General features: G+C 40.5%; 1 protein-coding gene across 7 annotated transcripts in view; it reads left to right on the top strand.

The window, feature by feature from the left end:
• Positions 1-12,916, top strand: part of THRAP3 (thyroid hormone receptor associated protein 3) — a 35,308-nt gene that overhangs the window by 19,412 nt on the left and 2,980 nt on the right. For all 7 annotated transcript variants that reach the window (XM_040585550.1, XM_040585544.1, XM_040585547.1 and 4 more), the window contains 8 exons: positions 149-310; positions 3,946-4,851; positions 6,309-7,049; positions 8,009-8,181; positions 8,630-8,741; positions 8,959-9,043; positions 11,440-11,624; positions 12,223-12,415. In XM_040585550.1, the coding sequence (XP_040441484.1) occupies positions 174-310; positions 3,946-4,851; positions 6,309-7,049; positions 8,009-8,181; positions 8,630-8,741; positions 8,959-9,043; positions 11,440-11,624; positions 12,223-12,415 (2,532 nt within the window). In that variant the 5' untranslated portion in view covers positions 149-173. The remainder of the gene's footprint in view (positions 1-148; positions 311-3,945; positions 4,852-6,308; positions 7,050-8,008; positions 8,182-8,629; positions 8,742-8,958; positions 9,044-11,439; positions 11,625-12,222; positions 12,416-12,916) is intronic.

Here is a 12,916-nt window from a genome sequence, read left to right as displayed (position 1 = left end):
GCAGCCACTTCAAACATTCATATTTCCAGTCTTATCAAGCTTCATGTCACTCTGTAGTTTGTCAGGCTGCCAGATGTTGCCTGTTCTTTCAAATTTCCTGTGTTACTTTGGGTTTTTCCAAATACTTCTATTTCCCTGTTTCTTTCAGGTACAACTGACAGGTGCTTGCAAAGATGTCTAAAACTAATAAATCAAAATCTGGATCCCGTTCTTCCCGTTCGAGGTCCGGATCACGTTCACGCTCACGTTCCTTCTCCAAATCTCGCTCCCGTTCTCGTTCTGTCTCACGGTCAAGAAAACGCAGACTTAGGTAAGTGCCTGCAGCTCTGAAGCCAAAGGGTGTAACTGTGTTTTTCCTCTCTGTCCTGTTCAGATGGTTTGTTACTTAATTCTTTTCTAGGGAAAGACTTTGATTGTCAGATTCTAGGACAGATAGTGTCCTGCGTCTTAGGCTGTTTCCTGCCAGCCTGTACTGTTTTGAAGTGTTTTCAATGAGCTAAAATAATAAATCATGACGTGTTTATCAGCATTGTCAGGATACTTCTTTTGAGCCCTTAATCTGGTCTCTATAGCATGGTTTTGGTGAGCAGTAGTTTTACTTTTCTGTGCAGGTTTTTTCTCCCTAATATGAATGCTGACAGAGACTCTAATGTACAGTTAAATCGGTGGTTTTGTTACTGTAGCTCATATTGTCAGGAATCCAGTCCACAGTGAGTTGCTACAGCCTTTTCAGACTGGGCCCTTAGAGAAGACTTCTGTACTTGGATTTTCCTCAAAGGTATTAATAGAAGCCTGTGTCAAAATGCATGAGTTTGGGTTATTTTCCCCCCCCATGTTCTTCTGCAGTTATTGATTGCTGCTGTGTGTAAGGGTTAGGCCTGTTGTGCTTTTCCTAATGCATCATTTCTGAGATCCAGTTTCCTATATTAAAAGTACTCATGATGATGATGATTGAAATCACCAAAGCAGGACAAAGGGGAAAATACAGCTTTTTATCATGACCTGAGAATATTTTGAAATTTTGATTTTTATGAGACGTTTGCTTTATTGCTGGAAGTGAGCAAGTTTAAGTGTGTGTTCCATAGGGTGGGGAAGGTCCATAGCAAAACATGTTCCTTTTTGTTAAACATCTTTGGCTTTTTTTAAGCTTTTAATGTAATCCCAGACTTGAGAGGCCTTTGCAGACGTTGCATGCTTTTCCACTCTTTCTAAAAATGAATTCAGACAAGTTTTAATGTCAGTTTAAGATACTGCTGTGAAAGGTAGGGGCAATTTTTGTTGTTTCCCTGCCCTTCCTTCAACATACAGGAGTTGTTTTATCCATCCAGAACAATCATTTCTGTTAATTGGATCAAGATAATTTCGCTGCAGTTAATTTTGAGAAATCATTAATGTGCATAATCGTTATTCTTACCTCCCTGAATTGCTTCTGATCGGGCCAGTTACAGGCTTACATCTTCCCTGAATATCAGGATATCTGTTTTTTGCTTTTCTTTTGGCTAAACATCTTTGTATCTGGCAAAGGCATTCCAGTTAGATTGGCTATAATGATGTTCAGCTGCTTTTTCACTAATCTTAAATTAATTATACATTCTGAAAATTATTAGACTGCAAGCATGTGCAACTGTTAACAATTAGAGCCCCTGCATTTAAAAAAAACCCTCTTTAATAAATGTACAGTTCGAGAGAGAGGGACATGACAAAACTAAATTAGAGGCGGAGACTTTAGTCAAGCCCAGTTCTTTGCAGAAGGAAGCTGGAATGCTGCAAGATACATGGCCATTTGGGAATATCTGCCTAGCTATGAAGGAACTTTGACAGTTGAAAACAAAGGCACCCTGTGCAAACATGATTGTTTCCTCTGTGCTGCTGCTGAAGCTACTTGTGCTTTGTAAATAACTCCTCTTTTTTAAAAAAGAGTCAAAATGGAGGGGGGTAGTACAGGCAAGTCGTCTTGTATGGCGTTAGGATATTCTCTCAGGTACGTCTTGTGGTATCTTGGCATAAAAAGTCCATTATTTTGTACTTCAGCATACACCACAAATTGTTTCAGTCTTTGGTAGGTTTACTGTTTGTTCTAAGTTGTATTGCCATGTTGGAATCTGCCTAATATTTCTTGCTTGCTTTGTTTTTCATTTTTACCTGTTGTGAAGTGGTTGGTGCTTCAGAACTGGAGGAGCATGTATTAGCTGGCTAGCTACAGGGACTGGCAGAGCTGGGAGAATTACTGCTCTTGGTGTTTCTTTTGCATGATATTTACTGTATTTTTCTAAAAAGATCTCTTGTAAATAGTCTCTGCAACTGTTGGAGTGAAATCTTGCTGCTGCAAGCCTCTAAAATGATGGAACAGATTATGAAAGTGGCATATAACAGGTCCCTTGCTGGTAATTGATCACAAACACAGCAGTTGTCTGAAAATGGGAGTGTACGTGTTCTTAGTGATTTTTGGGGCTCGTTATAATTGGTTCTTGCTGTTTGTGCTTTTCCTTCTCGTTGTTTGAATCAAATGTCTCAGGGAAGTTGCTTAGGTTTTTTTGGCTGGTTGAAGTAAAGGATGAAGCGTACGTTAAAATCATCGTTAAACTGTTGGCTAGCAATGACTGTAGTACGAATAAAGTTTCCTGCTAAACTGTTAAGTATTTGATAGGTGGAAGGAATAAAAACAGAAGTGAAGTTTGTCTATGACTGCATATATGTTAATCCTGTAGGAATTCTGAGGGCAGCATTGTATAGGGGGACTTGGGGCGTGAGCGGCGAGGGGGCAGCAGTGAGTTGTGTGTTACCAGTCTCTAAAAGTAGTCCATGTCTCTTGGACTGTGGCCAATGATCGTTTTAGAGCCAGGTCTCTCTTAATGTAAGAAGGGACTGTGGTAGTTGTTTCGATGAATGTTATTTGCTAGAATTCTGTTATCAAAACCTCTCTTTTTCTGTTTAAACTAACCAGTTTGGACGTTTGCTCTGTTTTACTAATGCAAATTTGCTAAGATCTCAGACTTCCTGCAGAAGTTTGTTTTTCCAACAGCTGTGAAATACTTCGTGTAAAGCTGGCTTTTAATCCTGAGCTACAGTGGGGCTTTTAAATAGTTACACAACTGCAGCTCCAAAAATTTAATGGAAGAGGCTATTGGAACAGTTAGCCCTTAATGTTTTACCACTTAAATCTCTATTCTTACAGGCTTTGTGATGGTCTGGGATTCAGTTCTGTTCTTTATGACCGCTGTTGCATGGAGGCGAGCAGAGGGACTCAGAGCAGTGCCACCTTGTGTCATCAGGCTGGGGAGCCAGTGCAACCCCTCTGCTGTACAAATTGTTTGGAGCTCCAGCTTCTGAATTGTGGCAAGAGGGGCACCTTTTAAAACTTAGAACTATAGAGCAGCGTGCCATTTGCTCCAGTACTGCTTTTCTGATGTTGAGGTGTAGCAATTTATTTAACTTGCCTGGCAAAGAAGTGATGTTTCATCTTGGTATCAGAATTTCAAAAGCGTGTGAGAACTTTGGGCACAAGAGGAAGATTTTTGGATCTGTTCCAATCATGGTAGCAGAACAGGCATAAATAAATACTTCTTTGTGGAGGAGATCTAAGATGACCTTGACTTTGAGCTGTAGAGAGCTGAAAGTTTGAGATGTCACTTTTTCTGAAGCTGGATAGCAGCCATGTTCATCCTAGAAAAATGAAGAGCCACGTGTACTTATCATGGTCTCTGCAGTGATCCTGAAGTCAAATATTTGTTTGGCAGTATCACAGACACAAGTTATTCTGACTGCAATTTATTGAGGGCAAAGTGTAATGCCTCAGTTTGATAAGGGCAAACCAAATAATTACTTTTAAAAGCTTAGAAATTAATTTCTCAAACACTGGGGTTTTTTATAAGGCTTCAAATAAAAAGTTGTGACAGAAAAAAAAGCTTTAAAATATTTGTGTAATCTTTTTTTTTCTTTTATTAGTTCTAGGTCCCGTTCAAGATCATATTCTCCATCTCATAACAGAGAAAGGAACCATCCAAGAGTGTATCAGAACCGGGATTTCAGAGGTCATAATAGAGGATACAGGAGACCATATTATTTTCGTGGCCGTAATAGAGGGTTTTATCCGTGGGGCCAGTATAACCGAGGAGGATACGGCAATTACAGGTCAAACTGGCAAAATTATCGCCAAGCGTATAGCCCTCGTAGAGGGAGGTCACGTTCTCGTTCACCCAAGAGAAGGTCTCCTTCACCAAGGTCTAGAAGTCATTCTAGAAATTCTGATAAGTCATCTTCTGATCGGTCAAGGAGGTCTTCCTCTTCCCGGTCTTCCTCAAATCATAGCCGAGTTGAGTCTTCCAAGCGTAAATCTGGAAAGGAGAAAAAGTCATCTTCCAAGGATGCCCGGGCATCTCAGTCTGCAGGAGATAACCAAGGTGATGAGTCTAAGGAGCAGCCGTTTTCAGGAACAGTGGCTCAAGACGCCAAGGCATCTGAGGGTTCAAAACCGTGGCAAGATATGACCACCTATGGTACAAGTTCAGCATCAAGAGCTTCTGTGTCCGAACTTAGCCCAAGGGAACGCAGTCCTGCATTAAAAAGCCCTCTCCAATCAGTTGTGGTGAGGCGTCGTTCTCCTCGGCCAAGTCCATTGCAGAAGTCAAGCCCGCCACTGTCCAACCCGTCACAGATGAGCTCCGCTTTACAAAGCGGTGGCACCTCCTTTCAGGCAGGCTCTCATCAGAGCCCGTTTGACCATGGCTCGTCAGGTTTGAGCCCAACAAGGAAGAGCCCTGTGTGCAAAAGTCCAACGCCAATCAGTTCCATTTACAGTACATCTCAGAAGGAGGAAAGCACAGCTCCTGGAGGAGGAGCCTTCTCAAAAAGGCAAGCGATGCGTTTCGGTGTGCTGTGGTATTTTTTGACGAGCCATTTTGCATGTGTAGGTGCTCTCTGAGCGCTGTGAGGGTCCTGGGTGTGTGTGCGGGCTCCAGCTGGAAGGAGGCCCTGGGGTGTGCAGGGTGCTATACGAGCAAACTGCCAGCTCTTTGGGCCTGGCATTGTCTGAATGACACAAAAAAATACAGAATTAGCCCTGTGTCATAGGAAGTTGGAGTTAGTTTGCTGACTTGGGTAGTTCTAAAGATCACATAGGTTCCCTGCAAAATATTCGTAGCTTATGAACACTTGAGGTGAAGATTTTCTAGCAGCCTGACAGTGCACACTGGAAGCTTGCATTTACTTTTCAGCTAAAAGACTTCTTTTTTTTTTTTTTTTTTAGTATTGCATTCTTGAATTGCATTAGGTACTATAAACTAGAAAACTTTAATGACATCTTACTGCACGTCCTGCTGCAAGCAGCCTAAGGCAGATGTAGTTGCAGTGCTTGTGCCTGTGGATGTGGTTAGTATGAGAAACTAAAGCACCGAGCTAATCACTAAAATTAAGACATCCTTCCATACAGAAGGCATCAACTTACCACGTTTCTGTTTGCTTGGTTAGTCCACTGCAGATTTGTGCCTCAAGGTGACACTTCATTTTAAAAGATACAGTGGCATTCACAAGTGCTTTTAAGTTTTTTCTTTATTATTTTAAAAATGATTTAGAACTGATTCTGTATCAAGCATATCTGAAATTAAAGAGGGGGGCGGGAAAAAGTTCTAATGCTTGTTTGTGCTTTCCAAAGCACTGAACTGATGTCCTTGGGCTTTACTGTTCGTTTCCTTGAAGCTAGAGTTTTGCTTAATGAATGCTTTAAAACATAGTTCTGATGCTTTAAAGTAGCTAAATTGTTGTTCTTATTAAAAGTGTTTTGTCTTCTCCCAGCAGAATAAGTATTTTCCTCTGTTAACCTTTTTGCTTTTATTTGTATTTACAGTCTGTCATGAAATATTTAGCTTACCTATGAAACTTGCATCCAAAATTTGAAGTAGCTTTTGAGGCTTTTATTTCCAGTGTGTTGTTTAAAGCAGAACAGCCCAGTTTGAAAGTTTTGATGTGTTATTCTCCTGAACCAGGTTTGTAAGTAAATAAACCAATTGGGTAAGATGTTACTATTTTCCTTAAAGTGAATCTGTGGGTAAGCTGTGTTTTATTTGTTCTTAAGCCTCATTTCATCAGTTCTGCATATCCATTTTCTTCTACATTTGCTGAATTTATTGAGAACTAGAAGTCTAAATCCAGGCTGAGTAATCTGCTTTACATGTTAACTGTTCGAGGGCCTAGAGACAGCTTTCTGTACATGCATAGCTTGGTGTTCTCTAAAATTTGACTGCTTTGAACTGAAGTATTAACCTCTTCGATTTTTAATAAGAGAACTACTGTAATGTCTGTTTTATGAACAGATATCTGGAAGAGCAGAAGACTGAGAATGGGAAAGACAAAGAACAGAAAGTAACAAATATTGAAAAAGAAAAAAATAAAGAAAAAGGGAATTTCTCTGAGTTGGGATCAACAGATGGAAAGGCAAAATCTGACTCCTATGCATCCAAAGCTGACTCTGAGAAGGGATACCGTGGCAGCCAGTCACCCAAGCGTTACAAGTTCCGGGATGAATTTGACAAGCTAAAGGTCCCAGAGTTCCACAAGGAAAGTCATTATGGCAAAGAGGAAACAGATGAGCAGGAAAAGAAAGACAAGGCAAAGGGCCGAAAAGATTCAGAATTTGATGATGAGCCCAAATTTATGTCTAAAGTCGTAGCAACTTCAAGTAAAAGTCAAGAAGAGGATAGGCCAGGAAAATGGGAAGGCGTGGTGTTCTTGCCACCTGGAAAAGAGAAGCAAAGGAAGCCTGATGAAATGGAGGAGGAAAGCTATTCTGAAAGATCTAAAAAAGAAGAGAGACCAGCATCCAAGAGAGCTGAACCAGGTCACAGGGGCTTTGTTCCTGAAAAGAATTTTAGAGTGACCACTTATAAATCAAGCCAGGAAAAAAGTTCATCCCCACCGCCAAGGAAGGCTTCCGAGGTGAAGGAGAAACCAGGCACCAAAGTAGAGGGGCTAACTCCTGGCAAATCCTCCTTTTCCATTACTCGTGAGGCCCAGGTCAATATTCGAATGGATTCCTTTGATGAAGATCTTGCACGGTAAGTATTTGCTATTTTTTGAGAAGTCTAAATAGTCATTTATTTTTTTCCCCCCATCTCAGAGATCCTCATGTGCTTGCCAAGTGTGCAGAAGGCTAAATAGTATTGCATCACAATTTGCATTTTTGTGAAATAGAGTTTAATTTTTTTTCTGGCATTATAATACTTGTGTGACTCTTTTTTTTCTTTCTTTTTTTTTTTTTTTTTTTTTTTTTTTGGTGGTGTGAGGTTAGAGGAGTTACCAGTTTGCAGATGGTGGAATTGTAGCATGAAGATTAAACAACTTTTCCCGATGATTTCTTTGACTAGATGTAAGATTAGTTCAGAATGTAAATGCTTCTGTGTCAGGTTCCACATTACACCGGGCTCTGGCAAAAGTTTGGTACTCGGTGGCTCCTTGCTGCTGGAAGCTTAGTGGTGTGGTAAAGTTACAGTGCTGCTTAAAGGACATTTGATTCTCTGGAGTGTGTTTAACTACTCTTATTCTCAACATAGCATTACTGAAACTCTAGGAAGCTCTGAGAGCTGCTTCAGCATTGCTTCAAGAACTCTTAAGCCAGTGAAAAGTGATTCCAGAAAATACATTTGTACAGCGGTAGCCAGTAAGTGTTAATATGCACTGTGGGATGTTAGAGGTTAATCTAGAATTCAGGACCAGTAGCAGATCAAAGCCAGCTAGTGGTGTAAGGATAGGCTTGTTTCGCAGGATGTCAGGGCCTAATACCTGCACAGCGCTCCAAATATAGAATAGCAAGTGACCTGAATTATAACAGTAACCTAGATCAGTGTGTATTAGCGATGCTTAAATAAGTATCCTGCTCATGTTATTGAATGTTCTTAGGTGACTTCGTAATACTACGTAAAAAATGCAGTCAGCTTCCAACTTCTGAAACATGAATCATCTGTAACAGCTTCCCTTCACCCTGTTCTCCTATTTCATGTGGCCTGTTCTTTTCTAGTCCAAGTGGCATATTGGCTCAGGAGCGCAAGCTGTGTCGTGATCTTGTCCACAGCAACAAAAAAGAGCAAGAATTTCGTTCGATTTTCCATCATATTCAGTCTGCTCAGTCTCAGCGGAGTCCTTCTGAACTGTTTGCTCAACATATAGTGACTATAGTCCACCATGTAAGAGGTAGGTCACAAGTCCATGTACCCTCAGATGGAGATTCACCCCTCTCTTGCCCAAATAAGTGGGTTTCATGCACTCTAGTTAATGCTCAAAGAGTTGTTTTTCAGCAGATGTGGCACGGATGAGAATAACAGCCTGATTATGAATCGTCTTTGTTTACATAAATAACTCTTCTCCTGGAAAGGCAGAAGGGGCGTTCTTGTTCTCACCTGAGCACTATTTAGAGAGACTGTGACTTAGAATTTGTGTATTCTACTGAATTTGTGACTCACATGAAAAACATGAATAAATGTCAAGATTGAAATTGTTCAGCAGCATTACTTAGAGCTCATCACCAACATGCTGCATGTGTCCTGCATCTGGATTTGACCAAGCTGTAGTACTGACGCGCTTTGTCTTTTTACAAAAATGGTATTAATATTTTGGCATTGTTTACTCAAACCCCAAACAGAGCATCACTTTGGGTCTTCAGGAATGACACTGAATGAACGCTTTACCAAATATCTAAAGAAAGGAATGGAACAAGATGCAGCTAAAAACAAAAAGAGCCCTGAAATCCACAGGTTGGTGCCATCAGACACGGTCTTAACATTTCAGGGGTAGTTTCTTAAACTCTGAAATGATTCCAGGATAATTCAAGTAAATAACTAGCTAAAGGAAAAATAGAGGTTGTTTTAAGTAAATTTGGAAATACTGGTCTGCTTCAAATGACATCTGATGTAAAAACTTCAGATTCTTCTTACGAGCAAGATCATAGGTGTGTGCTTTCTTTGCTTTTAGGAGGATAGATATATCTCCCAGTACTTTTAGAAAACATGGATTCTCTCAAGAGGAAACGAAAAGTTCCAGAGATCCTGGCTTCAAGGTGAACTGTTACTCTGATTAGTTTAATTCAACAAAATGAGTGCATTGGGCATGAACTTAACAGTGATGTTTTTGTTTAAATTACTCTCTACTTAAGTTTGTGTTTTTCTTTTAAGGATGGGCATAATTCTAAAAATGAACTACAAAGGGTTAATTTTTATTAAAAATGTATCAACAACCTTTGTGAAGTGGTTAGACTATGGTAAATGACCCCAAAGTCAATTGAGGTGAGCTTGAGAAAAAAGAGAGGATTTTTGGAACAAGTGCCCATGATGAGAGAAGAGACTTTTTGTGATATTTTTCTGCTTGTAAGTATTATTAAATCAATTGTATACATGCGATATTTCCAACCATGTTTTCAAAAAGACATGCATGTCAAAAAGAGGAAAGTAAAACTAAATACTTATCTAAACCAAATACACTATTAAGCAGATTATAGATTTTGTTCTAACAACTTACTGTACCATTTCTGTTGATTGCTGTTACTTTAACATTCAGCACTTGTTTTGGTAGATCCAGACCATTTGGAATTTAGTGTATTAGCTTTTCTGAGTAGATGAAAGTTAAGCCATTGCACTCACTGTAAACAATCATAAAAATGGCTTAACATAAAATGTTTGGGATTTTAACCTTTGTTTATTCACCTTCATACATATTTACGTTGAACGTTGAAGAGATTTTAAACAGTCCTGCTGAAACCTTACTTGTTTCATATTTGTTTTCGATTTTTTCCAAACACACTTGTGGCTTGACATGGACGATGGTGAGATGGATTTGATGGGCCTGAACTCTTGAGCATCAGCTTGGCAGAGTATATTATAAACGTGGTTTCCAAACAGCTCGCCAGCCTTCCGTGAAACAGACGTGCCCTCACAAACCCAAATAGGTGTTTGCTGTACCTCATAAGGGAGCTGCTGCTGATTTTGTCACTTATCTGTCATCCATCGTGTTGGGAGCAGTTTTATTCTCAGAGTAGAAATTAAAGCTCTTTGCCTGGGGAAAGTAGAAGAGCAAAATACCAAAACAAAACGCCTGCTCTTACTCCTGCGTTATTTGACATATTTATTTAAACAAAAAAGTATTTAGAAACTCATGTAAGTAAAAAATTTAATAGCTAGAGAATTACTAATCCTTTTGTATTTAATTCAAGACGATTAATTTGATGTATGTTGCATATCAAGTCATACAGTTCCCAAGATGAGTATTGTGTAAATAAAGTAGCAATTGCTGAGCACAGCCGTGGAGGCTGTATGTTATTGCTAGCAACTTCGCGCACAGGCTTCCCACAGACGTACTGCTACTCAGTTAAGTGTTTGTCACAACCACAGCCAGTCGATTTAGTGCTCCTGTACTTGCAGTCAGCAAAATCTCATCCAGGTACCACTGGTCTTAAAGTATGCACAGGTAACGCGACATCTCATTTTCCAAAGAAACTATCTTAAATCTGTTATTTAAGTAGTAATTTAAATAGAACTCAAAGCAAGCATTACCAGTGGGTTTTTTTAATTAGCAATGTAAAAGAATAATAATAAAAGCTAGTTGTTGAGTGGTTTTCATACAGCTGGTGGAGTGTCGCTTTGTGAAACACCAGGATCGGCATTAGCAGAGTTGCTAGGATTGTGTGGAAAAGCGCATACTTCCATCTGTGGTGACTCCTTGGCACCTTTCACGTGGTGCCTTCCGGTCAAGGGGGAAGAAGTGCTATAGGTGACGTCTGCCGCAGAGTAAATCTTCTTGGCAGACGTATTAAAGGCTACGTATCAGTGGGACGTTGGCATTCCTCCAGGCGCGCTTGGTTGCTGCATTTTAGTGGCCTCCACCTCTTACCACTTTGATCAGTAATCACGATCTTGGGTATCTCCAAGCAGCAAGCAGCTTTTGCTTCTCCTCAAGTACTGCTTCCAGACCTGGTGATTAAAATTCCTTCCACTCTGCTAGATGATACCTGTCAGCAGGAACAGCGAGCATGCTGCTGTTCAGTAACAAACGTCCCACGGGCTGTTAGGAGTTTTTGACACGCTGTAGTTCTGATACATAATCAGTTGGATTGAATTTCCAAGTTGTTCTCATCTCTCACTGGCTGTGGTGTACAATAAGTGTCAGCTTCCATGTTTCTCCCTCCCCTATTACCAGGCTATTTATGCTAATGCTGTTTAAAAGAGGAGGACAAAAAGTTAATAAGCAGTGATCTTAAAAAGCAGTAGGCAAATGGAATTCTGACAAATGACAACTTACTTTAATAGTGTGTTATTTTACATCTTAAACTGGATTATTGATTAGTATTCAGATAAACTCCTGTTGTCCAGAAGTCTGTGCAGTCAGTAGCAAAGTAATGGTGCTGAACTAGGGCGCTGTAAACCTTTGTGTTAAGCTCTCCCCTCTTCCCTGCATTTGTAGGCTGAAGGGAAATATAAGGACGACCCTGTTGACCTGCGCCTTGATATTGAACGCCGTAAAAAACATAAGGAAAGAGATCTTAAACGCGATAAATCCAGAGAATCGGTGGACTCGAGAGATTCAAGTCACTCAAGGGAAAGATCAACTGAGAAAACGGAGAAAAGTCACAAAGGCTCAAAGAAAAAGTATGTAGGAAACCTAATAGCCATTTCCTTCTACCTTTCATGTTTCTGCTGTTAAGGTTGGAGATGACATCGTGTACATACAGTTGTACACCTTTTGACATAACTGCTCCGGTGGCGTGAATTATTCCTCTACGTGTCTTCTTGATATCGTTATATCTGTCTGAAACGCTAAATAATTGTTAAAGGTAAATGAGAAGGCTCCATGTGTCAGAATGGGTGAGTCACTTTTCCTTCTTGTTCCTGTTGTGTTATAGAGAACAGCTGTGTTTAAATAACTTTGCTTTAATGTTAATTTAATCCTTTTCTATAAGCTTAATTTTCTGTTTGGCTAAAACTCTGTAGATGCATGCTTATCTCATAATAGATGGTGTAAATGCCTTAGAAAGAAGCAACAAGTTCTTTCTGGAGAAGGCTCGGGACCTGTGTTAGATCTGTGTCTTGGTCCTGAGCTCTCACTATGGCTTCTCCTTTTCATAGTAGGAAAAGGAGAGCTTTGCACTCATTAGCGAGTGGTAGATGGTTCTGTAGCAAACAAGTCACAACTGAGTTATTAACCCTGTTAGTGTCCCCTCACCTCCATTTCCTATCACCGAAACAGGAAACACCGAAGGGTACGTGAGAGATCCAGATCCAGTTCATCGTCGTCGTGGTCTTCTCATTCAGTCAAAGCAGAGGAATATCCCGAGGAGACTGAGGAGAGGGAGGAGAACACCACAGGCTTTGACAAGTCCCGACTTGGGACCAAAGAATTCCCTGGTCCAAATGAGAGAGGAAGAGCTAGAGGGACCTTTGTAAGTGTTCTCTACCCTCCTGCCCCAAGGGTCAATTCCCAAAACAGTCAAAAAGTGGCTGTTGTGTATTGCTCTTTCACAGTTAAAGCATACCGTAAAGGAGAAACCCCAGGTGTCTGGTTGTGGATGATGAGCCAGGATATGATCGCTCCGGGCCTGGAGCACAAACCAGGGTGCTGAGGATATAGTCTGGGCAGTTGAACTCAAGATGTATGGAGCAGAATGAAGCCCGGGAGCTTTTGTGCATTAGTAATTGCTGAGCAACCCCGATGTGCAGCATGACGTGCATCAGTCCGTTTGGGTTAGGCTACTGAAGTGACTCATCCAGTCATAACCACGCTGGTTGCAATTCTTACGCCTCAGTTACACAGATGTCTTGTGTGCATGTTGTGTTGGTCAGAGTTTCTCCTGGGTGCTCTGGAAATGCCTCTACATGGCCTTAAACAGCTTCATAGAAACTGTGATGCACTGTGTGATCAGATGAGCTAGAAAGCCCTAAAA

Source organism: Falco naumanni, chromosome 3 (assembly GCF_017639655.2).
Source record: "Falco naumanni isolate bFalNau1 chromosome 3, bFalNau1.pat, whole genome shotgun sequence".
In the NCBI taxonomy this organism is placed as follows: Eukaryota; Metazoa; Chordata; class Aves; order Falconiformes; family Falconidae; genus Falco; species Falco naumanni.
Note: the sequence above shows the minus strand (reverse complement) of the source record. Positions and strands in the feature narration are given on the sequence as shown.